The sequence below is a fragment of the Rhinatrema bivittatum genome, chromosome 4 (genome assembly GCF_901001135.1).
Source record: "Rhinatrema bivittatum chromosome 4, aRhiBiv1.1, whole genome shotgun sequence".
In the NCBI taxonomy this organism is placed as follows: Eukaryota; Metazoa; Chordata; class Amphibia; order Gymnophiona; family Rhinatrematidae; genus Rhinatrema; species Rhinatrema bivittatum.
The window spans coordinates 336,336,205-336,364,002 of record NC_042618.1 but is presented as its reverse complement, the minus strand read 5'-3'; the positions used below and the strand labels follow the sequence as shown (position 1 = coordinate 336,364,002).

Below are 27,798 nucleotides of genomic sequence, written 5' to 3'. Positions count from 1 at the left end.
TCGCGCTCTTCTCTGGAGTTCAGTGATCAGGTCACTTTCAGTTCCGCCGGAGAGGCAAACGTTTATTTAATTAGTGCCTCCCCCCCCCCCCCACGGCACACATGGCAGACCACCGGAGAGAGAGCATAATTCTCTACTTCATCGGCAAGCAATTGTCAGGACGTTGATTTAAAAAAATATATAGATAGACAGATCATTAAAAACAAAACAAAACCGAACAAACCCCCTGGGGGAGAACTGTATGGATGCTTAGCAGAAAAAAAAAAAAAAAGAAAGAAAACCCGAGCAGCTCGCCCCAACTTGAACGCTGGCTTTGGATAGAAATTCTCACATGTCTGAAGAGAGGGTGAAGGCACACGAACTCCTCTCATCCAAATAAAATCCTCCCAGCCAGAAGCCTTGCACGCGTGACAGGTAAACGCGTCTTCTGGTTACTCCCCTCCCCCCCCCCCCCCCAGGCCTTCCAAGGGGCAGATAAAAGAGAGAGAGAGAGAGAAATCCAAGGACAGGAAAGGAGAGTGCGTGCATGTGTGTGTGTGTTAGAGCCTGCATGTGAGGGAGAGAGAGTGAGCTCATACACCCTCTGGAGCGCACCAGAGAGGCAGGTCTGGGAATGCTGCTCGTCAGGTTACTTTTAGTCAGTTTAGAGTGAGAACTGCAGAGGGAGAAAGAAAAAGCAGGCACCGCACCAAAGCTGGGGGAGAGGCAGGCAGCAATGGGCAGCACTGGAAGATTCCAAATCTAACTCCTCAACCCCAAATATCTCCTGGATATCTGTATTTGGCACACACACACACACACACAAATCAACCTCCCCTCCCTTTCTTCTCTAGGACACACGCCGGTCTGCCTGTTTATTTCTTTTGGACTCCTGCAAGATTTGTGGACATCAGCCGGTTTTTTGCAGCACTATTTTATTTCATTTTATTTCGACTATTTTGTTCATGGAGAAAGTCCAGGGAGAAATGGAGATGGATCGCTGGGAAAGGAGCGAGGAGATCTCCGATGCGGAGAAGAGGGTGATCCAGGAGACCTGGAGCCGTGTGTATACCAACTGTGAGGATGTGGGGGTGTCTATCCTGATCAGGTAAATTAAAAACAAACAAAAAAACCCCCCAAAAAACAGACCGAGGCTAAGGAAATCGTCGGAGATGCAGAATAGACTCGAGCTCCCCTCCCCCCTCCCGGTCACCCTTCAGGCTGAGCAGGGCGCAGGCAAGGCAGCGCAGAGCCGGCTTGTTTTAACGGGTCAAATGCTGCTTCGCGTTGAGATCTCTGTTGAATGTTAAAAAGTCGTGGTGCCGCTCTTGCCTGTGCCTGTTTTGAGATGTGGTTCTGGCTGGTGGAGGGGTATGGATGGGGAGAGGTGCTTTCAAAGCTAGCAGAATGTTAACTAAGATTCCCTGTGGAGGTGTGGAAACTTACCTTCTGGGGAGTGGAAAAAAAAAAAGGGGGGGGGGGGGGCCCCAGTACTCCTTGTGGACTTTAAGTAGCACGGAAGCTGAGTTCTTTATCCTGGCGCCAGGGTTTGAAAGGGGAATATTCATCAGAAAAAGTCATAGTTACTTCCAGGGGAAAGCCAGGACTTTGCTAATCAAATTCATCAGCTAAAAGTTTTATAGGATTTTTTTTTTTTTTTAAATAAAAAAATATTTAAAAGCAAGGTTTAATCCTATATTCAGGTTTACTTTATTATTCTTCTGGCGTGAGGAGGGAGAGCCCAGCGCTGGACCGATGGTGAGGACCGAGCCCAGTACTGGGCCAGTTGCGCGCCGCAGAACCCAGCTTCAGGCCAGTGGGTGAGGGAGCACCGGATCAGTGGTGAGGGAGCAGACCCCTGGAATTGAGAGGCCGTAGTGAGGGGCAGTGTCGGGTCAGTGAAAAGGGAAACAGCTCTTACCATTGGGAAGGGGCATTGGGCCAGCTGGAATAGAGAGAATAGGCACTTGAGGAGTCAATGAGAAGAAAGCTAGAGCTCATGACATGTTGTGGAGATGAACTGAAGCTGGATTTCAGGGCTGGAGAAGCAGACAGAAAAAAAGTGAAACATGGTACAGTAAAGAAAACTCTGACTAATTCTAATTCTAACTCTGTGGAATTGTAGTTTCTCATTAACTCTAGGCTTTTTTTTTCTCCTCCTTGTTAAACGTTTTTGCTTTTGAAGATTCAGGGACTAGCAGTAATAGAAAAGGAAGATCCTTTTTTTCCTCTTCTTAGACCAGGAACAGGCAGACAGCTGAGGACTGAGTTTCCCATTTTCATCAACAGAAAACTCAATCCTAGGGGTGAAAAATCAGAGTCCTGGAAGCTCTCCTAAGCAGAGGAGGTGAGCTGGCTGTCATATAAAGCTGTCAGAATGATTCTCCTAGTGGCGTGAATGCACTCCTGGCCTAGGAGCTCCCTTTATTTTTAGTTTTGCATTACCTGAACAAGGAATTTCCATCAGAATTTTCAGGCTGTTCTTTATTCCTACCAACATGATCCAGCCCAGGGGAAGATATTTGTGAGGATACAGAACCAGCATGGTGATCAGACCAGGAAAGGGACTCTTTCAGTCACTGCTGTTAGCAGGCAAAGGGAAGCTCTTGAGTCTGTGGTAGTGGCACCCAGGATGGTGGAACCCCCAAAGTTTTGCTGTGGTCCGGCAGAGAAAAAAAAGTCTGGGTTGCCAGGACTGGATTTAAGATTTCAAGGACCATAGGCAGAGGAACGGGGGATGGATTTCCCCCCCCCCCCCCACCCCAGGGCACTTTCAGAATTTGGCACCCTAGGCTTGTGCCTATGTTTCCTATCTCTAAATCCGGCTCTGTGTGTTGCTGTCGAGAGAGTGGCAACATGGGTCTCCTTTAGCCTGTGCTAATGTTACAAAGAGAGAATAATAGGGTTACCACCTCACTCGATCAACCCGAACAGGCTGCTCCATGACATGCATGCAGCTGTACTGCTGGTTTCCCTATGAGAAGTGATTTTAAGATTTTGTAATTGTTTGTAGTATGTTCATTTTAATATCCTGAATTAAGTTTTAATATTTTTGTACCAATTTTTATGTCTATTCTATGTAAACCGTAGCGATGGAACTTTACTGTGCAGCGGTATACAAAAATTGTATAAATAAATAAATGTATGCAAGGGGGCAAACCCAGGACTGGATCAGAGAGACAGTTCAAGCTGATCCGAGTGATATAGCAGCTCTAGAAAAGATCTCCCTCAGTCCTCCCCCCGATTGTAATAAAGGAAACAGCTCCCTCGCTATGTGCTACTTTCCCACAAGGAGTGGGACTCCCTCGCTATATGCTTATGTCGCACAAATAGCCGGGCTTTGACAGACAGCGCTATAGTCGCAAAGAATTCCATCAGTCGGTCCTAAGGACATGCTGTACAAGTGAGAGGGAGTCTCTCAGGCCGAGTGCGAGTGTCGGAGAAAGAAGCTCCTTCAGAGTTTGTGAGTGTCTGGTGAGACTATTCAGTCTGGGAGATAAACTCATGGGCTTTTGTCAGAGAGAGAGAGAGAGAAGGACTCCCACAGTCTGTGCTAGTAGGCAGTGTGGGGATTCCCAATCTGTGCTAGCAGGGAGGGAAATAGACTTCCCACAGTCTGTGCTAGTGGGATGGGGAGGGGGAGAGGGGAGAGGGACTTACATTCTGCTCTAGTAGGGAGGGAGGGAGAGAGACGCCCAGAAGTTGTACTAGGAGAGAGGGGAGAGGGACTCCTAGACTGGGCTACTGGCAGCAAGCAGAGGGAATCCCATAGACTGCACTAGAGTCAAACAGCAGGATTATTATATCTGACAAGTAGTCAGCTAAAAGGTCCGCTGCTTTATTTTTTCTAAAATGTAATGTTACTCAATATTTTGTAGGAGACGTGAACAAAAATATTCCCACATGAAGTTCACATCCAAGAAGAAAGGTTATACTCAATCAGGCTTTATCCCTTGTACCTAGAATCAGAGAATCTCTTTAAAATGTCCTCCCACTTGACAATGAGAAGGTGCCAAAGGATGAGTACTAAAGAGCTGTCACACCTATTGTACATTTTCCTGAAAAAAAACCACCACATCCTGTCACTCATTTAGCTAATGCCTCCTTAAAGTAATCCCCCCTTCCTTGCCTGTAACCCATAAAAGTCATTCACTTGTTCTTGCAATGTGCACACATCCAAAAGGGCGCATGTCCCAAACCTGCCTTACTCAAGCTGCTTTTGTCAAATTAATTTATTTTATTGGCAGTTCTTCTATTCTGCCTATACCAGCCCAGCTGTGCTGGGCAGATTACTTATAAACAAACAAACAAAAAAAAAACCCCCAATTAAAAATCATGCAACAAACATAAAACAAACAGAACCAACAAATACCTCAGAAGTCCCAGTAGTAGAATTTTTCTGCACAATGTCCTGCTGACCTTGTGGACTAATCTACACCTTCTGGTCCACTAGTGCTGTACTTTGTTGATCATTTATGGAGATGCCAAGTGTCCCAAGCCCAGCATTGATTACAAATAGTTAGAAGCAGGGACTGCAAAGAAACATAGAAATGACGGCAGAAGAAGACCAATCGGCCCATCCAGTCTGCCCAGCAAGTTTTGCACTTTTTTTTTTCTCATACTTATCTGTTACTCTTGGCTCTTAGTAACCTTTTGGTTCTATTTCCCTTCCACCCCCACCATTAATGTAGAGAGCAGTGTTGGAACTGCATCTAAGTAAAATATCAAGCTTGATTAGTTAGGGGTAGTAACCGCCGCAATAAGCAAGCTACACCCATGCTTATTTGTTTACCCAGACTATGTAATTCAGTCCTTGTTGGTTGTTGTCTGTATATGGATCCAATTTTCTTCATTCCTCACCATATACTGGGAGGCAGATTCAAAACCAGGACTAGACAGAGGGCTCCCTCCTTAATTGGGGTCTTAAACTGCAGTCCTGTGATAGGTAGAAAGTACTGCAATGTATGTGTATGTAGATTTTTCTTTTCTTTTCTTTTTTTTGAATGGGCACTTAGCTTTTGAACAAATGCTACATAAGGATAACTGGAAAGTATTTTGCAGTTCAGGAGCCTTTAAGTGGTGTATTGAAGAAGCAGCCTGTTAGTAGAATTCATTTCTTATCGTAGACTCTGCTGGGTAGCGTGCATTAAACCACCAAGTTGTACTACAGATAACTGGGTAAATGCGTGGTCCCCGTGTAAGTCCACGTAAAAGGTCAATAAATTAAAAAAAAAAGTAAGGTGACAACTCCTTTGTTGGACTAATGTAGTACTCGATAAAGGCAGTTGAGAAATGAATTGTTAGTCCAATAAAAAGGTGCCACCTGATTATGTTTTGGTCTGTTGATCTTTTCTGTCCATGCAGCTGGATAAATGTAATGCTGAGCCAGAAGCCAAGCAACGGGTGAGAATAAAATGCTATTCCACACCTGTCTGGAGGGGGTCTAAGCGGAGAGGAGCTGTGATGGAGACTGGTTTCTATCAAACTGCCCATGAATCCCCTGTACTGGGCAGACCGGATGATTGGGCCTTCCAGGCCTTTTTCAGCTGTCATATTCTGTGCTTTTCTCTGCTTCGTTCACGTAGAATAATGCCTTCTATTCAGCATGTAACGGGAAACGCCAGATTCTCGGTGAGCTTTCTCTTGTGGGCATGCGAGCTGAGGTTCAAAACAAAACACACAACGCTTTTCATTAACACTACATATACCCGCTGTCGGTTTCTGCTAGCTGGAAAAAGCGGCAGCTGGATTACTGCTGGAACTGAGCACTACAGATCACACTTCAGCAGAAATGTATTCATTTATTTGGGCATTCATCTGAAGTACAAGGCATTGGAACTGAGATAAATCTTGTTATCTGAAGCCAGACTGCTCGCACTGTAGACCATTTTGTGCTTATAAAATAACTTGACAATAATCAGTAACTTTAACAATGCCATGGTCAGGCAATGAGGAATGCTTCCAAAGCCTGAGTTAGAGAGAGTGCATTTCCAAAGTTTGTGCCAGTGCCAGACATGAAAACAAAGAATATGACAGCAGATAAGGGCCACAGTGGCCAATTTACTTCCTGGTGCAATGCCATAGTAGTCCCCAATTGGTCTCTGAGTTTCATCTCGCTTTTTCACCAAGAGGGTTCTTCTGTGCTTATCCCAGGTTTTCTGTAATTCTGTTATTGGTTTTTTTAACCTCCACTACCACTGGCAGGCTTTTTGTACGCATCCACCACCCTTTCCATGAAGAAATCTTTTTTGACATTATTCTTGAGTCTGTCCCCCCTCCTGACATCTTGTTCTAAAATTTTGTTTTCACTGAAAAAGGTTCGCTTCTTGTGAAGGATTTGAATGTCTCTGTCATATCTCCTCTGTCTCTCCTCTCTTCTAAGACAGTGGTACTCACTTCCAGTTAGGGTGTCCCTAATAAATATGCATGAGAGAAATCTGCATGCATGCTGCCTCAGTTGTAAGCAGCTCTCTCTCATGCATATTTATTAGGGGTATCCGGAAAACCAGGCTTGTATATGATTCTTGATGACTGGAAGTGGATACCACTGCTCTAGGGCAGTGCTTCTCAACTCCGGTCCTCGGGGACCACCTGGCCAATCTGCTTTACAGGATATCCACAATGAATACACATAAGAGAGATTTGCATGCATTGTCTCCAATGCATTTAAATCTGTCTTATGCGTCCCTGAAAATCAGATTGGCCAGGTGGTCCCTGAGGATCAGGTTGAGAACCACGGCTGTAGAGTACACAGGTTGAGGTCCTTAAGTCTCATCTCGTAGGCACAGGGCTCTCAGTACAGACTTTGCAAACTGCTCCCCATTCTATATCCTTCAGAATAGGACACAATACTCAAAGCAAGATCTCAGCAACGACCTGTACAGCAGCATTATCACCACCTCTTTTCCTACGGGTGACAGTACAGGAAGAGAGACTGCCGAAGCCTGGCCTGGTGTCAGTCAGTGAAGGATACTCCTAAAGTTCGTGCCAGTTTCTGACTACGAGAGACATTCTCCGTCTGTACTGGTATCATGGACAGTCTCCCGATGTTTGCACTGGCACAAGATGGCAAGGGACTACCAAAATCTATGCCGGTATCAGAAGGGGGGCAGTGACTCCTATAGTCTAATGCTTGTGTCCGACGACGAGCAAATTTCCCAAATCTCCCAGTATGGCTTGCCACCTGGAAGAGAACCGGGAAATGCCATGTTGCAGTCTCGTGTCCCTTTCTAAACTGAAGCGTTCCCAAGACTGAGCAGGGTAAGAGCGCAGACAGCAGAGCCAGAGGCGGCTTCCTGGCCCATGTGCAGGCCAGCATTGCTCATGGCTATTAGCCACAGGACGGTGCAAAGTTAAGTGACACATTCTTGCACCGGTAATTACGACCACAGCTCAGAATATGGTCCTGAGTGAAGAATAGGAGACAGGTAGTCCTGAAAAGAATAGTGTGTTCCTTGGGAAACTTGAAAGGGGAAGAGAGGGCCAGGGCATTTAGTCCTGATTTTAAAGCTGTAAATCAGAGAGCATCTAAAACATTAAGACAATCTGTTCATGCCTCTTAATGAGAGGCTCCCAATTTTTTTGGTACTTGTGTTAGGCTTTTCTCTGCCTGCATTTTTCATGTTTTGTTAAGCACTGATGTCTACATTTGTACATTTTAATCTGACTCAAAAACTACCTTTTTCCCCATTTCTTTGGACATCGGGGGAGGGGGTGTGGAGGGGGGAGCTACTAACATTAAAATAGGTGAAAGGGGACGTACACAGATGGAATTGAATATCTCCACATACGGGGGAGTGGGGGTTATTTGACTTCTCCTGGATTTTAATAACTAATTTGTTCTTGAAGCAGTTTCTATGATTTTTGCTTTTTTTTTGTACATCTCTATTTCTTTTCATTACTGTCTCTCTCCCCTCCCTCCCCCCCCCCCCCCCACACTCAAGTATATATCTGTGCCTGTCTGCAGAAATCGGAAAACCCGGGAGCTGTAATCTGAATCCTTTCGTAGCTTGTAACGCGTCTGGCTTGCTGGGAGGCAGCTTTGCATCCGGAGATGCAAGCCTCCCGATTTGTGATGATAACCGAATGTAATCTGTGTCGTCCCCCCCCCCCCCCCCCCCGAGACAGCTCCTGCTCACGCTGCCAGGGCTGCAGCCGGCATTAATTGTACCTCAGAACAGAAGCGGGCCCATATTGCGTGTGCATGTGTGTGCTCAGGGTTGGCCTCTCCCAGCCACATCCAGTGGGGAAGGAGGCAGGACGCTTTTAGCTGTTCGTGGCCTACGAATAACTCCGCAGCGCCTTCCATGCCATGGAGGCTGCTTGGCAGCGGGAACACACGATTGGCACTCAGGATTTCTCTTTGGGGGGGGGGGGGGGGAGTTGCGTGTTTTGGGGGCGGAGGGGAGGTTTTGGTCTTTTTCTCCGGGTCACCGTGGCGCGATTTGACGAATCGGTGCTGCCTTCCTTCTCGTGGTTACGCTGCCAGTCAGGAGGCGGGCATGGCTCTGGTTGGCCTGACCACTGGAAACAATGCTGTGGGGGGTTGACAAGTTTTTCCATGTTAGAAAGTTTCAGTGGGGGGTTGGAAGGGTGGAAGTGAGTGAGTTTTCAACCTCTTTTTCTGGGAAAAGAAAATATATTTGGCTCCGGACACAAAAGAAACTAAATGCTGATGGCAGTGTTTATATTTGAGGTTGCTATTTTCTGTTCCGGTAAAGTGGATCTCTTCTGCATGGGAAAGTCAGACCTCACCGAGTGTTTCCAAGGAAGCATTTATTTCCCTCTGGGAGAAAGGTTCAGAAATTAAGGGGAGAGGAGGAGGGTGGGTGCAGGGAGGTTTTTAATCCATCCACATTGCATGTGGGAAGGTTTGCACAACTGCATTGCAGACTTGCGTACTTTTTTATGCAAACATTGCTTCTGGAGCTGCCATTTTTAGCTTTGAATTGCTCCTCTCTTTGACACTCCGTGTTGTTGACTTCATCATGACACAATTATGTCAAAAATGTATTTATTTTTAAATTTATAATCTGCACGTATCCAAAAGTTTGCAGCAGATAACTCAGAATATTAATAAAACAAATAAAACAAGTCAAACAATACAAACAGCTAAAATAAAGTGCAAAAAGTAAAAATGAAATACATCATACATAAACATCGGAGAGAATAATACATCGTAAGTAAAGTAAACAGTAAAATGAAGAGATATGTATACTGCAATGCCATCATGATGGCTCAAAACAATATAAATAGCTCATACTCTATGAAGTAGCCTTAAAAAGAGGAACATTTATGTATACACCTAAAATTGCATAAGGAGTAAATAAAGCTGCTTTTTAACACTGCTTTGTAAATGCTGTTCAAAGGATGTTCAGCTATGTGATTTTTTTTTTTTTTTTAGATACAGTTACTAAAGGCCTTTTTGAAAAAGGTGAATTTTTAATGCCCCTTGAAAGGTAGAAATGCATGTCATGGCCTTTAGGGCATCAGGGAGTTCGTTCCACAATAGAGGACTAATTTTAGAATGGGAGAGGTCTTGTGCCTCAAGTGTTCCGTACAGAAAGAGGAAACCTGTAATAAGCCGACATTAACGCCCATGGGGGAACATACAATTTTAATATCCCACTTGCCCAAGATGCGGGATTAAAAAAATAAAAGCTTAAAAACCAATAGTAAAATCTTAAATTTGATGCACCAGGATATTGGGAGCCAATGCAACGCAGAGAGAGGAGTACTGTGATCGCATGGACTAGTTCTGGTTAACATCCTGGCAACAGAATATTATTTTCAATGGACAGCAGATTAGGGAGTTCTTTGAACAGGAATTTCTTTTCCATACATCTCCAGACACCACCTCTACACCTTTTAGCTGTAACACATGGGTGGCCAACTCCGGTCCTTAAGAGCCACAAACAGGCCAGGTTTTCAGGATATCTACCGTGAGTATGCCAGAGAGAGAGAGTTGCATGCACTGCCTCCAATGTATACCCGTCTCTCTCATGATATTCACGGTGGATATCCTGAAAACCTGGCCTATTTGTGGCTCTCGAGGGCCGGAGGTGGCTGCCCCTGCCACAATATGTGCATTGCGTAGGGATTAGCATTTAAGGCAGTCATGTTACCATCCCATGAAATCTAGTTTACGACCTCTGCTGATGTGGCGAAGACATGAAAGAAAATGGATTCGGATTCTTTTTGTTTTCAGAATGCAATTGGGTTAAAGAAGAAAAAAAAAATAATGAGAGAGCATTTGGGATCCTGGTCAGGCTGATCAACACTTTAAGTACTGAGAGTTGTTATGCCAAGTAATAAATAGTTAGCTATACAACCCCAAGCTATTAGAGAAAAACTAGTTTGGTTTTGGGCTTGTGAAGGGTGTAGGTATGAGAACAAGAAGACCATGGGCGGGTGGCTTCTCTGCACACAGGGAACTGTGTGCAGAGAAGCCACCTTCGGAAAGAAGGGAGAGAAACCAATGCAATTAAGGACATGCACCACTGGATTCTGAGACGGAAATCTGGTTTCCTCAGCAGGAGGGATATTTAGTTATTTAAGTAGTGGAAGTAATTGATGTAATGTGTTTTGCAAGGGCACCAGACCCTGCGGGAGTTATAATCCTGTGGGAGCATTACAGTAGATGGAGTCTGAATCCTCAGCTTCTAGAAAAGGAATCGTGGGCTTATGATTCCGATTTCCAAATTTGTTAACCACAGGTGTAGCGAGACAGACACCATGAGGATCGATGTTCTGTTATGCTGTTCGGTGGGAAGTAAAGTCTGTGCTGCTGAAAGTCTACATAGACCTCTCATGCTGCACTAAGGGGCTAGCAATTACCTTAGAGCTGGTAGTGACTGATACGCTGAGTGTCTTCTTCTTCTTCTTCTTCTTCAAAAAAGCTTTTGAGAGATCCAAGCAAGTGTCAGGAACAGAGAACTGCCAAAGGAAAAGCAGTTTTCTTTTGAAAAGGAAGGGGGCTGAAGTCTCTGTGGATTGGTGCAGACATAAAAGACAAGGTTGATGGTACCTCAGGATCATGGCCCTATGATAACTACTCAGTGGCCTGCGTGACATGAGTTAGTAGTTGTAGTCCAGTACCCCATGAACTCTTAAAAACTCTCACCATTGGCATAGTTGGCACCTCGGTAGTCTTAGCAGAGAGTTCATTTTTGCACTTTGCCGTTACAATAGAAATATGGAAACATACAAAGTGATGACAAATAAAGACCATCTGTCCTGTCCAGTCTGCCTGTTCCCCATGCCTGATGCAATACCACAGAGAGCTCAGGTTTTATTTATCTCCACATCCTCAGAACTGAGGATCTTCTGTACCTGTCCCGTGGTCTCCACCACCTCCACAGAGAGGCCTTTTTTTGTGTATTCACCTATTCTTTCTGTGAAGAGAGATTTCCTGGTGCTGCTACTGGGACTACCCCTTTTGAGCCTTACCATGTGACCTCTTGTTCTAGAATTTCCTTTCCACTGAAGAATTCTTGCTTTCTTGTGCATTATTTATATTTTTCAGGTATTTTGATCTATCTGACACATCTCTCTCCTGTCCTTTCTGGTGTTGTGTTTTATATATATATATATATATCTATATATATATATAGGTCCTTAACTTTCATTTCACATTGCATAGGGTACAGATGCTGCACCATTTTGTTAGTCCTTCTCTGGTCTGTCTCCAATATGTCTATATCCATTTGGAAATAGGACCTCCAGAATTGCACACGACATTCCAGATGAGGTCTCAACCATTGACTTGGATAAAGAAATCATCCCCTTCCATTTTCTGCTGGCTAGTCCCCTGCCCTCTGTGCCCTAGCATTCTTCCAGCTTTTCATCACTGCTTTGGCACCCTGTTTCATAACCATACGATTGCACCGCAGTCTCTTTCTTCTTTGGTTCATATCCGCGCCTCTCTTCCCACCGTGTACTTGTCTCTTGGATTTCTGCATCCTGAATATGTAAACTTTTTTCTAATTAAAAAAACCGAAACGATAGGGAACGGGAAGTACCCTGCTACTGCATTTGGTGAACCTTTCTATCCGTGCTTGATGGAGGGGCTGTGCACCGAAACTGGTTTGCCATCGTCTTTTCTTTACATGGCCTGCGGATAAATGGGGGAGGCTAAAATTTAAAAAATGAAGATAGAAAAGAATAAAGAACATTTAACATGTAGGGGATGAGGAACCTTGATGTCAAGAGAGTTAACACAGTATGTCTGGGGTAAGCTTGGGGAAGGCTTTTATATGCTTATGTTGGTATTTTTCTAATATTTCTTTATAGAAGTGTTTTCCAATAGTAATGCTCCAGATTTCTCTGGTTTTGTAATATTCTTCCCATGTATTTTACATTGTACATTATTTATTTAACATGGGTCCAATAAGTGAGGGAGGCACTAGGCTGATTTGTAAAATAATTTTTATGTGTGATACACCTTTAAACTTTTTTTCTAGACCCGTGATGAAGATACTGAATTCTTTCACTCCAGATTACATAGTTAGTAAACTGGGCAAACTGAAAAAATATGGACAATCTTGCGTCCTAAGAGAGTGTCTGTGAGGGCAAAATAACTGGAGCTTTGCTTGTGAGCTACCAAGTGGCTCTGATAAACTAAGACTGAGCAAGTCGGAAGGACGTGTGGGCTCCGTAAAGCGCAGACTTACAACCTTGCCCCCAGAGGAACTAGATTTCCTCAGGGCTATTAAAAGGGGTGATGGGGGCTGCCAGGAAAGCGTTGCCAGCAATTTGAGGGCTAGTGGGCCAAGCAGAATCTGGAGGAGACCCGTGAAGCCTTGAGCCTAGAATTAAGCGTGTTTTTGCCTGTTAACGATGAAGGGTTGAAGTGGCATGGAACCGGAACTGTGTCGGACTGGATTGTGAGTGTTGTAGGTGAACCCATTTCAGTTGTTTGAACCTGAACCCCCACCCTGTAGTTTGTCTCTGGAAGTAAGAGAACTTGAATCGTCTGTTAAATCTTGCAAAGGTTAAATGTGGACATCGCCGTACTACTGTTTAAAATGTATTCTAGAGTAAAGCTCGGCTTGGAATGCTGAATGGTGTGGCGTATGCTTGCAGGGGCCCCAACCTGACAATGTCCTGTGCTGTTGATTTTGGTCAAAGTATACTGCCATAAGTCTTGGCTTATCATAGTGAGTCAGATTCATCAAAAGCAAGTTGACCAAGTACATTGGTTCTTGGTGGTATAGATTGAACTACTGTTATACTTTCCTGTTCTGTAGAGAGAAAGAACTACATGCTATTTGCTCTCATCAGATTCTACCTGCCTCCATTCATCCATGGCACACAATGTTTAATATCCCAGTTCAACAAATGACATCCTTTAGCAAGTAGATAATAATATAGTTAACCTTCTAGGGGAGAATTTACCCCCAGTCATTTTGGGCTCCGAAAAGGAAGTATCTTGGGGAATTTTTATTTTTTTTTTAAGCCTAGTAGCAACTGTTGGAAAAAGGTCTAAGAGGTATTTGGGTTGGGCAAAAAAAAAAGAAAAAAATTATTACAACTTTAAAAAAAAAATGTTTTTCAGAGCATGCAGAAGATAGTCACAATAAGTGACCTATTAACACTTTCTATTCTACCCATGAACCAGACCACAAGGTGTTATTCATCCATACACTTGCACTGTTTTTATTCACTGCTTTCTGAACACGTCATTTATTTTATTTTCTTCTCATGGCAAATATAGGAAACCTATCTGAATTAAGTCAAGTCTATTTTACTAAATTACATCACTACCCTAACCATGCAGACCACACTTATTTTAATGCTTGGACCGTTGGTTGCTGTATTATCACTTCATCCAAATTACCAATAAGTCCACCCATATCACTGCCAATCTCCAAACGATATAATTTTTAGTGAAGATATTATGACCTTTCTACTAGGCTTCATCGTGTAGCAATCAAACTTTAGGACTCAGCCTTCTTTATAATCATCGGTCATATTTTTCAAGTGACCCAATGTCCCCAGTTTGTGAAAGTTCTGATTATTTTATATTTTCCATTTTTTGATAATTTGCAAATGATGTAGACTGCTTTAGTCAAAACATTAGAATAAAGTTCAAATTTGTAGAAACGTCCAATGAATTGTAGTTATGCACTTATCTGCATGCCCGAATTCTATTATCTTGCAGAAGCCGTCGTGTCTACAGCCCAAGGGCTCGAATATCTACGTTGTTTTTGCGTTCACAAATCGAGCATAATGGCGGCTCAGCGTTCAGAATTTTCACAAACTGGGGACATTGGGTCACTTGAAAAATATGACCGATGATTATAAAGAAGGCTGAGTCCTAAAGTTTGACTACTACACAATGAAGCCTAGTATGAAGGTCATAATATCCTCACTAGAAATTATGACGTCTGGAGATTGGCAGTGATATGGGTGGACTTCTTGGTAATTTGGATGAAGTGTTACTAAATTACATGCCACACCACATCACAGCATGATTTAAAAGAGGGTTGGACACGTTTCTAGAAGAGAACTCCATGAAATATTAGCCAACTAGACAAGAGAAACCCACCTAGGTCTGGCACTATTGAGTGTGCAAACTGTACAGTTGCATGGGGAGGCACACTGGGAGGGGGGAGGGGGGAGGCTAGCTGCCATATAAAAGACAAAGAATTCAGGCAACCAAAATGAAGAGGCTTTCCCCCCTTAAGCCAGTGAGAACAATAATAAATGCAACAATGGTGTGCACGAGGGCCCTGACGGCTGGTGACTACTTTGAAATCAAATGGCCCTGAGCGTCCCAGGAGGGAATGCTGCACAAGTGCTGGGGTGTCAGACTCCCATACCTTTTCACCAGTTGGAAGGAAGGAGGAGCAATGTCTGCTATGTGTACATAGCAAAAGTACTGCTACATGGTGTCTGTCCAGGACAGATGTGCACCTAAACATTTTATAATCCCGTCCAGCTCTTTCTGTTGCTTCACTCTGGCATGATGTTCCGACGAATGTCGTTATATAAAAATTAAGAAATAAAATAAATAACATAAATAAATAAATAAATCTGCTATTTGGTATCAGAAGACAAAAGAGAGAGGCCCTGGCCTGCGTAAAAGAGAGGGTGTGGGAGACAGAGAAGGTGTGTGTGTATATGTGTGTAAGGGGAGAAAGTTTGTGCTTCCTCCTGCCCCTGACCCCTAACATCTACATCAGTCTCAGGGTGACTGGAAATCAAAAGTTCCCAGGTGTGGAGAGGGATTTTTAAATTCATATTAGTTTTAATTATTGGGTGTTATTTGATGTCTGCTGTTTTGAAATATTTTATTGGTGTTTGGAAATTTTTTTTAAACTTCTTTAGTTTTTAATGATTGGATGTTCTATTCATAAGCTGTTCTGAAATAGTTATCTTTTATTCGTATGGTTTTAATATGTTGATTGATGTTCTTATTTCTTGATTTTAATGTTTTAAGAGGAATGATGATGTTTCTGTTTTTCTATAATGAGTCTGGCTTGTTGCGGATTTCAGGTTTGTTTTTTCTTGCATGTTTCTGTTTACGGTCACTGTTTTCTATATTGGAGAGGGTCTCTCTGTGTTCTGCATGTGTGACAAAGATGAGATATTCTGCTTGTTTCTGTGTAGGGATCTGTAGCAGCCTGGCTTGTTCTGTTTTTCTTACAGGAGGTGCATTGGTGTATTTAGGGCCTGGTGTAATATTTGCAGTGTTAACTTTTCATAGATAGGGTTGTTACTGTTTGAGTGCTGGCAGTAAATACTGTTTTGGTATGGGAAGATTACTCTATTGTAATCATAATTCAGTTTACTCAATGCTTGCTGAGGGCTACTCAACATGCGTTGCTGTTGAGTACTCAATGCTTGCTGAGGGCTACTCAACATGCGTTACAGTAGGTCTAATTCCATATGGGTTCCAAGTGTCTCTTTTGCAGGGTTTTCTGGTTGACATCACAGCAATGCATGTAAACATAATATACATGTTTGTTTGTAAGTGATATTTTTACCTCAGAGGATTGCACTTTGAATGTCCTTTTTCATGTAAAATCTGTTAGAAATGTACGTGTTAATTGTGTGTGTGTGTGTGTGTGTATGGAGAAGGCTCTGGTGGGAGGGGAGGCTGTGGCACAAGTCTTGTACAGTTCACTTGGGATACCTAATACCCTTTCACTAGTCCTGCATCCCCTTCACGTATCCACCCTCACTTCCCACAAACCCATCTTACTCGATATGTGGGTCCAAAATGGGGCAGGAGCGGTTTCCCCACGCGCTCCTGCCGCGGCTGCTGGTATGTAAAAATAGCGCCAGCTGGCCCTGTGGCTGGTGCCATTTTGTTGTATGGAGATACTTCTGTATAACAAAATGGCGCCAGCCACAGGAACCATTTTTAAGTACCAGAAGGCCAGGCAGGAGCACCTGGGAATGCTACTGCCCCATTTAGGAATCTTGAACCTACAGAGAGGGTGAGGTGGAGGGGGGAGGGGGATGTGTGTCAATTTTTAAAGTTTGGATTGCTGGAGGGAACTGAGTGTTTTTTGGCAGGGAAGTAGCGGGGGTGGGGGGTTTCAGGACAGTGACTGACACTGGCTGAGATCTGTGAGAGAGAGAGAGAGAGTTTGTGTGAGACAGTATATGAGACAGAAGAGAGTATGTATGAGACTGAGCCTGATAGACACTGAGGGAAACTGTTTCTTTTGTGTTTGTTATTGGAATAACAAATTAAACACACACTCAAAAAAAAAAAAAAAAAACCTGAATGAGGGGGGCAGCACAGTAATTGCACAGAGCAGCAAAAAAGATTGCACCGGCCCTGAAGCCATCACTAACTCTGAGAGTGAATAACAGGAAATCTACTTTTTTTGGGATCTCTGGGTACTTGTGACCCAGACTGGCCACTGTCAGAGAAGACAGGATGCTGGGCTTCATGGACCTTGATCTGATCCAGGATGGCATTATGTTCTTATGCTCATGAGAAGAGAGGGAATACAATATTCTGCTCTAAAAAAAAATCACTGACTTTACTTTTTTATAGCCAAAACTATTTGAAAGAGACTGTTTTGCCTTCTCCATAGCAAGCATCCCAATATTGATCTGGGAGGACCAGCTGGAGGAAGGGGGCGTGGTTAGTGGCAGTGGGGCGTTGGTGGCGCTGAGCCTGCCCCTTCCTATCATCCTTTCTCAGTCGAGCAATGAGCAGCAGCAAGTGAATCCTGCAGTTCTGTAGCGCGCCGCATCACTTCCAAACCCGTACATCAGAGCTAGTTAAAAGACCACATTTGTTTCCTCCCTTTGTACAGCCGAATGACACACTGGGCTAATTTCTAATAATCGTCAGGCCGATGCAGTATCGGCACGCATAAAACGGGCGCTCGTAATTGATCGCCCGCTCTCCTAACGCGCGCCGATCCACCTCTCCCAGGCGCCCGATTTAATATTAAAATTAGCTGCCACAGTGAAAAGGAGGCGCTAGGGGAAATTGTGCGTCCCTAGCGCCTCCTCAGCATGGGGCCCCCAGGAAAGGTGCCTGTCAATGCGGGAAAGGAAACGGACGCTCAAAATGAGCGCCCGTTTCCTCCCGCTACTGACCCAATATATATTGGGTGTACATTGGGAGCCCAGAAATGTTTTTTTCTGCAATTTTTTTTTTTAAGTGATTCCGCGTTCTGTGTTCCCTCCTACTTAGTATCGCAATGATACTAGTAGAAGGGATCACAGAAAGCAGGAATTTTGTTTTTTTACAATGAGCCCTTGAGCGCGGCAGACCTTTATGCTAGCCCCAGGCTGTCGTAACATTTTCCCGTATTGCAAGGGCACATTGGCCACGCAGGAAATGTTTTGCGTCACGGGGATCAGCTAATAGCCTCTCTACATGTACTTTATGTGTGATGAGCGCTATTATCTACGTGCTCAATTGGATGCACATTTGGACGCACTAATCCCCGTTCTGCATTGGGGGTTATGGACGCACATTGAAAACATGCGTCCAATCACATGTTGAGCCATGCACTGGCCGTAGCACATGGTATTGCATCTGCCTGTAAGAGTGGCCTTTATTATTAATAAAAAAACAAAAACAAAAAAAAACACGAGAGAGAAACTGGTGCTTTCCTTTCCATTTGCTCTGGCTAAGATGGGAATGTATTTGAGCTACATTTCAGTGTCTATAAGAGCACATGTGTTCAGTTACATACATTGTAAGAGATGTAGAGATTCCCATGGTAGAACCCTTTGATCATGGGCCTATAAAGGGCTCCTTAGAGAAGATGGAAGGAAGTAGAATTGGCATCAGCAGCCAGCCCTCTGTCTCCAGATAATGTCCTCTTCCTGGAGGCCATGCTTGCCTATATGTCTGCCTACATCCGGTATTCCTGTACTAAGCAGGAGGGCTTCCATGGCTTGATGACCGGATTCAAAAGCATTAGCACAGCCCAAACTCTGAAATGTGCCGTGATCATTGCTTGCTGGTAATGGATGCGGTGGCCGGGTTCCCTGGTTCCTGCCATAATGCTCATGTATGAAGGCAGAGCCACCTGTATGAGTGCATGTGTGTTCGGGATCCATGGGACAGACTTCTACTGGGTCAGTTATGGAACCAATGAGCGCATTCCGAATGTTAAAGTGCAGGGAAGCTTAGCTGGCTTTACCTAGGTAATCAGGGCTACTGCCTTTAGAGTTGTCCGTTAATTATTTTTCCCTCCATCACTCCTCTGCCATTGAAGAACCTTACAGCTTTGCCCATTGTTCCACCAGGGCCATTATAGTTGCACCACCGGGCTGCTGGAAAGCCAGTTTTTCTCGCTAGACAACATTGTGGTAGGCTTCCTTCCCCTTCTGCCAAAGCGAGCAAAGTCTTTGCATGCTTGCTGTACATTTGTGTCCAGCATCACCTTCCTGTCAGAATCGGCTGGTGGCAAGGATTGAGCCCCGGGGGCAGCTTGGAGAAGAAGACTAGCGTCCTAACCATTTAGACTAGCTTGGCAACACAGGGGGGGGGGGGGGGGAAGGTTCAAGGTCCAAGGAGAATAGCCTCAATGACAGATTTTGAAATCATACCCCTGAGGCCTTGGATTGGCCAGGAGGTGAGTACGAAGCAGTTGCTGGGAACAAAGATATGGCCCAGACTACTTTGCCACGGAACCTGAAGTTTTTGATCCTGTAGCCAAATACTTCATGTCCTTGCCTGCAGATTTCTCCTATGTGCCATATCTCCTAGCATCCCTTTGCAGTCCCATCTAGTTATTTGTATGGATCCTGTGAACAGCACCTGGAATTCCCAATTCAGGTCAGGCCTCGGCTCGCTGCATAGCAACGGCCACAACTTGAACCGTTACCATAGAACCTGTGCCTTTGTATAAATCCAGATCCAGAGACTGCATGTCCAGGGCCCAACCCAAGAACCCAACCCCATACCCAGGAACCCAGCTCTGTGAGCGAACCCAGGTGGGAATTTGATACTTCCCTGGCCAGACATGGTAGCTAGAGGAAGAAACTAAGGTTAGAGAAGAATCTGGTCCATGTGCAGCATCCCAGAGAATTCATATAGCATGCCAGTAATTAGCCAGGAACTCTAGTAGATGTCACGATATACGATGTGTATGTGGTATCGCAACATAGCTGTTGAGGATATTAGATGTGGGGTGTGTATCTGTGTGTTCGGGGGTCTTATATGACTTTGCTTTTTATGCTTCTTCTTTGAGGTGCTGATCTCTTCAAGGTGTTCTCACTGTCTCTACATTTTCCCATACTGTTGTGGCCTGTTTAAGCCTATATGACCTTTTAGGCCATCTTAGCATCAGAAAAGTAGAGTGCTGCTGCTTCAGTCTAAGGGAAAGGTGTGCTGGCGTTACGCTTTTCCAGCTGGGAGAGGTGTTCATCAATTGAATAAGAGGTAAAGCATCGACAAGGGAAAACTTAATTCTTGGTGGGGGGAGAGGGCAGGGGTAAGAAGAAGGATCCTATGCTAGCTTTCCAGTTTTTTTATGCTTTGTGTCTTCCCAAGGGTTTGCAGGCTTTTTTTTTATTCTAATAAGTTTTCTGTGTGTGTCTTGATATTGTTTTCTTCCCCATTGTGTCCTATGGAGCTGGGGCATTTAAATGAGACAGTGAGCCGATTTATTTACTTAATATAGATATTCTGCCTATTAAAATGTCATCCCTCTAAGCAGAGTACACTTAAAAATGCAATAATACAACATAATATAACAGTGATTCAAAAATCTAACTACTGAAATCCTAAACTTCTATACCTTATCCAAAAGATAGGAATTCAGTAGAAGTTAATAGCAAAATCCATCCATATAAAATAAAAAAAAAATCCCCTAACTGAAGTGTGAGCAAGTGTTTGTGACTTTTTGCCGTAAGATCACATTTATTTAATTCTGTGAGCATTCTCCATGTGCTTCCACTGCCCTGTACTTGGTGTTTGCTGACATCAATTGGCTGGGCCCATTTCTTTATTTTCTGCCCTGATTCCCAGTGTGTCTAACATGGGACATGGCTAGAGGTTCAGCAAAATTGCAGGTTGGCAGTTTAAGGAATTAAAAAAAAATGCATTAACAATTAACTGATCTGGGTGTGTGTTACTTCTTACGTGTGTTTCTGAAATACTGCACAGAACCCGGAGGAATCAGGGCTTTCTTTTCAGATATTGCACTAGTTTTCATAAAACCTCCGGGCATTTATTTTGCAGTCGAGTAACTGATCCCTGACTTTTTAATGAAAGAGCCTTGAGATCTGAGGATTAAAACCAATTACATGGATATCAAATCTCAAACCATTCTTGCTCAGCTGTGACAATAAACGTAATGCTACAGCTAACAAGTTGGCTTATTTTGCAACCTTTAAGTCAGCTTTTATCTCAGGTACATCAGCAGCCACACTGAGTCCCATTTAATCTCTTCATTCTTCACATTCTTGCTCTTTTCGTTGTATCCATAGCAATATCTACATTGCTGTTGATAGCTGTACATCTGTTTATCTATCTCTACCCAGACATCCGTATTCATACCGTTGTTTAAAGCAGTGGTTCTCAACCTTTTTTCTGTCGGGACACACCTGACAGATGGTTCTCACATGCGTGACACACTGAACACATGACCATCACAGGGCTAAATGTAAACATATACTCTGCATCTACGGGATCTACCCTGACTCCCCAACAATGGGTGCAGAACAGAACTAGGATATTCCCCTTTCAATTTACCATGCAAAAAAGATATTTCTGGTGTCATCTCAGTAACAGCAACATAAACAGTTTTTATGTGCAATAGCCCTCCTTATGAAAAACAGTAATTTACCACCAATACATGTCCTATTGAGAAAACACAACAAATAATATTGATACAAATACCTACATGCTAGTAAAATACTTCACATCAGTCACGCACATAGAATCAACCTTCACCAAGTACAGAAAGACCGCAAATTACAAATATGGAGACAAACTGGAATGGAGATCCAAAAAAGCCACTCTGTATGCAGTGCAAAACTGAAGAAATGGAAAAAGAAATATAGCACCTAATAGACTCCCTGGATCTGCAATAGTGTGTACAAACTAATGCACAAAAAGTTACACCTGCATTATGAAACTCATTCAAACAGTAACAACCCTACCTATGAAAAGGCAACGCTACAAATATTTAAGCAGGCTCTAAACAGCAATACACCTCCTATGAGGAAAACAGAACAAGCCAAGCTGCTATAGATCCCTACACAGAAACTACAAGCTTACAGAATATCTTTACCTGGGTCACACATGCAGAACACAGACAGACCCTCACCAAATACAGAATAAAGTGACCATCAAGTTAATGATTTTGTTTTTCCATTGTTGCACTGCATACACACAGTCTGGCTTCTTGCTGTTTCCAGTTCAGTTTTTGTCTCCACATTTCTATTTATACATTTCTCAAGTAATATAAAATAATAATTCTAAAACTAGAATAATAAATGTTTCAAAACAGCTGATAAATAGAATAACATCCGATCATTAAAAACTTACAAAATTATTAAAAAGTCCCTAAACACCAATAAAATATTTCAAACAGCAGACACATTACATAATACTCAATAATTAAAAGGGCAGTCAATCAAGAAAGATAAACTTAAAAAGCCACCTTTACTTATCCTCTCTGGCAATTCTCCTACTCCTTTCCCTTGTAGGCCTTAGCACACACCAGAAGCAGCAATGGCTGCTGAAGCTCTGTTCTGACACTCCTCTTCCTTAGGGTCCCTGACTAGTCTGTCTCACACACATATTCACACTTTCTGTCACTCACACACCAGTCATCTTTCTGTCACACACACACACACACACACACACACACACACACACACACAAAGTCACCTCCCTGACCTCTTTCTCACACCAATCACCAGTCACCAGAGTGTTGGATTTAGTGCTCTTTCGCACACCAGTCAACTCCCTGACCAATCTTTCTCTCACGCACACACCAGTCACCTCCCTGACCAATCTTTCTCATACACACACACACACACACACACACACACACACCTAGTCATCTCCCTGACCAATCTCTCTTTCTCTCACACACATATCAGTCACACCCCTGACAATCTCTCTCTCTCATACACACACCAGTCACCTCCCTGACCAGTCTCTTGCTTTCACACATTTTTTTCTCTCTCTTACACACACAGTCTCAATCACACACATTCTCTGACATACTTACACACATGCTGGCTCACTCTCTCTGTCTCACTCACTCACCCGCTCCCCACATGGCAGCTATAGCTCAAGACAGCCGGCATTCTGCTATTAAAGCAGTCATGACAGGCTGGGAACTGCAGGAGTGACTCCCCAGGCCCTGCAGCAGTAAGAAGGCAGCACTCAGCTGTTTGCCTGTGCTGTGATCATCGCAGCACAGAGCAGTCAGCTGAGAATGTGATCACGGGGATTTTCTGCCATGCGGCTATTTGGGAAATCCGTCGAGTAGCCATGATGTGCAAGGGCTGCGGGAGTCAGTGACCGTCTCTCTCTGTGGGCCATTGTTGGTTGCATGGGTGAGTGGCCAAGAGCAGAAAGGCCGTGGTTCTAGCTGCAGGAGCCAGGGGAAGTTCCCATGGTACATAGGGTGCAGGGAGGAGGGGCTGAGAATAGCAGCTGTACACTGTGGATGTGCAGAGCCTCAGTAAACCAATGACAGGCTTCACACGGTATGAAGAGGCTGCATTTTGATCTGCAGGAGACAGTTGCTCGCAGCCTGAGGAGAGGCAGGAAGGGTTCCTGAGGGGAAGGGCTGGAGCGGCCAGCTGCATGTCGAGCCACTGTAGCTGCCAGCCCTCCCACAATGAACTTGGCCGCAGTCATGAGTTTCTGAACCTAGTGTCACCGAAAGGAGAGAGAGGAGCTGCAGAAGGCATTGGGGGGGCCTTACGATTTAGGCCACAATCCTGCTGACATCAGTGGGGCCATATAAAAAAAAAAAGAAAAGTTAAACGCCACAGACCTGAGACAGCTAATCGACGGATTTCCCAAACAGCTGTGTGGCAGGAAATTGCCACGGCCCCATTCTGACTGTACTGCGCCGTGATGATCGCAGCGCAGGCAAACAGCTGATTGCTGCCTTCTTACCACTGCGGGGCTGGGGGCAAATCTTGGGAGCCTTGGGACATGAATTTGACAGTGGCAGCAGCAGCAGCATGGCCCTTTCTTCTTCCCGCGTGCCTGGTAAACATCACTTCCTCTTCTGGGCCGCAGGGGCAGGAAGAAGAAAAGGCCATGCTGCTGTTGTGGGCTTCCACAAACACTGCTGCCGTTCCACTCTGGGCTTGAAAGTGCTGATAGCACGGGCAGGAACAGCAGCAGTGCTCGTTGAAGAAGTGGGTGCGTCTCGCTGGGGTGAGGAGAGGGAGGGAAGAGCAGGAGACCAGGAAGTGCGCGACAGACCGGTTGAGAACCGCTGGTTTAAAGTAACCGTTGCACATGCCGATGCGCCCAAACCAACAATTGTATGCTCCTCTTTACATTTGTGTTTGTAGCAATGTCTATCCCCATTTTTCATCTAGAGTAATCATTGTATCCCCATTCATACCTCTGCATCTGTAGCTATATCTAGAAATTTCAAACTCATACAAGGTCTTTGCATCTCTAGCATGCCTAAGATTGACTGAGGTCAAACCTATCTTGTTCTGCCCCACCCTATTTATCTAGGCCATTGTTGTAGCCGAGGGGTAACATGTACAGAGCGGTGGTTACGGATCAGCTTGCATTGAGCTTCCAAAAAGGCATTGCATAGAGTGGTGGTTATGGACCTTAACAGCCAGTGGTATAGCTGCATCGGGCTTCCAAGAAGGCATTCTGGTAAACGGCAAGGCGTGAACGCAGACTGCAATGACAGGCTGGATATTTTGGCCATTGATTTTGCTAGTGTTAGTAGCCGTGTGGATTATTAGAAAACTTGTTAATAAGACGTGGAAGGGAGGGCCTGAGTGTTGGATTTAGTGCTGGTTGTTGTTGTAAGAATCATAGAGGAAGAAGATCAAGCCTGAAATGCCTTCTAGTGGAAGTAGTGGAGAGCAGAACTTTAATGGATTCTAGGCATACGTGGGACTGATATTGAGGGAAAGGGGTTGAAAGTTCATGTAACATGGGGAGGAGGGTAGTTGGTGTGGGTTGAGTGTGAGAATTTATATGCTGATCTGTTCAAAGTGGAAGAATCACAACTGAGCAGATTGGATGGGCCGGTTTGCTCTTTTTTCTGCTGCTATTTACTGAGGTCAACACTCAAAGTGGTTTAATTATTTGGGCAGTTTTTGAGTTACCTGGAGAAACCCCAAGGCTTTATATATCTGTCTCCCTAACTTCAAACATTTTACCAAAAAGTGTGTGTGTGGGGAAGGGTGGGGTAGTGTTTCTGGCCAAAGTTATCCTGCTTGCCATCACCAACCAGCCACACTGAGCTGGTTGATAGGAACAGCCGCATAGCCTGCCAGCTAGACCAGCCTAAACGAGCAGCTGTGTTTCCACTACAGCTTCCAGATTTTACTGCATTCGTCGCCTGTAGGGACAAACCCAATTGCTAGCTAATTCTGCTCTTCTTTCTTTCTTTTTTTTTTTGCAACTAAAGATGCTCTGTGCTTGCTTATCCCCATGCTTTCGTGAAGTCCATTACCATTTTAACCCACTCTGGGAGGGCATTGCATACATTCACCTCTCTCTTTGTGAAAAATATTTATTGATAATTCCTGAGCCTATCCCTTTGGAGCTTCGTAGCACAACCCCTTGTTCTAGAACTTCCTATGCACTGAAGACACTATTTATACTTGTCTCATCTCTCCCTAGGGTATGCATAGTTGAGATCCTTCTCCTAGGGCATTTGATGCAGACCCTATATCATTCTAGTAGCTATTCCCTGAACTGCCTCTACTGTCTTTATTTTTCTGGATGTTATGGTTTCCAGAGCAGGACACAATGCTGCAGGTGACATCTCCTCAATGACTTGTACAATGGCAAAATTACTTCCTGTTTTCTATTAGTTACATTTCTCACATTGCACTATAGCATTCTTCTAGCTCTGACCACCACCTCATCGCATCATTTCATTACCTTGAAATCAGCGGATATAAACACCCTGCGGCCTCTTGTGTGGGTAGTTGCGTTTGAAAATCAGGTTATATTTTGCCTTCTGAAAATCACATGCAAAACCTTTTGAAGTTAGATGCACAACTGCAAATATTTCACAAAATATTTACCATTGGAGACAGACATTAAAAAAAAAGATTAGGAATTACAGAGAAGTAGATACATTTTAATTTTCACAAAATATACAATATTGCAAATAAATAAATAAATACATAAATAAATAAATACATAAATAAAATCCCCTTAGCATTATAATCTTATTGGGGTGTAGATAAGGTAGGTAGTGTGCATGTCAATGCAGATTCTTGAACGTGAAACAATAAAACATAAAAGAAAAAAAAAAGGGGGACACTAAGGTGACTGAATATTCCCATATTTTGGTTTCTGATACCTATAAAATTCAGTGGAAACCAGACTTATTAGCTACAGCACTTTCACCTCTTTTGCTGGTAAGAATGCTGAACAGACTTTGGATGAGAGGAATAAGGATGCAGGTGTAGTTGCCACCAGAGCAGGTATGTCTGAGCAGGCTAATTCACTCCAGGTGCTCTTAGTCCGGAATCTAGCACTCCTTGCCTCCCTCTTTCCCCCAAACTGGGATTTATTTCTGCTCTGGATGGCCGTGTAACTGGTTGCAATTCAGTTTCAGGCCGATCCAAAAAAATCTGCGCGGAAAAACAGGGCGCTCAGCGTTGAGCACCTGCTTTCCTAACGCACGCTCAGCCACCTCTCCGGGGTGCGCGATCAGGTATTTAAATGAGGGGGGGTCGCGCTAAAATGGATTTTTAAATGTATTTTGTTTATTTTATGTAATGTATACATTTCTATTTTTTAATTGTTAACCACTTTGATTTACAAATTAGGGAATTGTGATATAAGTGTCACTGTTTTTCATATTGCCTGTAAAGCCTGTTGCTAATTTACTGTTTATTGTGAACCGAGGTGATGTTATTAACGTGCCGCGGTATATAAAAAACCACTAAATAAATAAATAAAATAAATATATTGTATTTTTTTTTTTTAAATAAATTAAACTGAGCATTTAAGACAGAGAAGGTTAAAAGGAGGTGGGGCAGCATTTCATTCAGCAGATATAGGGGTTTGGAGTTGAATAGATTCCAGGATAGCTACTTGCTGGTGAGGAGAGTGGAGCTGACCCTGTTGAAGAGTTCATGTACTCTTCCTGACTATGGAAAGAGAACACACTGTCCCGATCAGTGTCCCAAACATTCGCCCATGGAACAGGGGGGAAAAAAGTGTGAGACACCAATATGGAGAAATCATTCTGCACGTTTACTGTGAAACTTATAACCAATGAGACTCCCAGTGGATCCTCAAGTCTAAATAATGATGCTTCAAGAGAGGTGACCTGAACATCTATAAACCAATTTGTTTTTTGGGTGCCAGCATGGAACCGTGATAGCATCGCGTGCAAAGGCGAAACCAGCAGAGGCTGAGCTGGAGTCCTGCTCTGTTCTAATGACTCTCATAGATCTCCGGCAGCCCTGGTGTCACCTTGGAAGGCCGAGGCACCTCATCTTCTAAATACCCCCCCTTCCAACATCTTTCTTTCGGTGACACTTTATCAGCCTCAGCTGTTCACCTTCCTGAGGGCAGCTGGGAATGGAAGACCAGTTGAAAAATAAGAGAGAAATAAAATGGTGCACCCCCTCCTCCCCCAGCCCTGCAGGTAATCCAAGGAGAGAAAAGAATTCCCCTAGAGAGGAAACAGACTCTGCATCTTATAGTCTCTTCCGAATATTCATGCTAGGAGGGAAATTACTATTTTGAGGCCACAGTCGCTTTCTGATTTCAGAACCTGACACTTTGTCTGGTTTCCTTTTCTGCTTTTCACACGTTAAAGACTATTTTCGGTTCATGAGACTCAGATGCCTTTGGAGAGGGTGGCGGGGGGAAGCAGCACACAGGTTCTCTGCTCCTTGGTCTCTCTTTTCCCTTCTCTCTCTGCAGGTGGCTTCCTGCTGCTTTCTTGGCAGATCAGGAACTGTTTGTGAACTAGTGGAGGGTGGATGGTATAATTAAGTGGTTAATTAGCATCTGCTCATTAAACTGGAATTGCATGCCTGCTGTTTTTTGTTGGGTTTTTTTTTTTTTGAGGCGGGGAGGGGAAGAGAAGTAAGAGGAGGGTATGCCTGCCAGCTTGTGTGTGTGTGTGGGCAAGTCTATATATATATTAGTGTAAACTTTAAAAAGAGTTCCACCCAGCCATTGAA

General features: G+C 43.9%; 1 protein-coding gene across 1 annotated transcript in view; it reads left to right on the top strand.

The window, feature by feature from the left end:
- Positions 1-501: 501 nt before the first annotated feature.
- CYGB (cytoglobin) overlaps positions 502-27,798 on the top strand; it is a 51,649-nt gene continuing 24,352 nt past the window's right edge. The window contains exon 1 of the mRNA XM_029600421.1: positions 502-1,087. Coding sequence (XP_029456281.1) covers positions 945-1,087 — 143 coding nt within the window. The 5' untranslated portion in view covers positions 502-944. The remainder of the gene's footprint in view (positions 1,088-27,798) is intronic.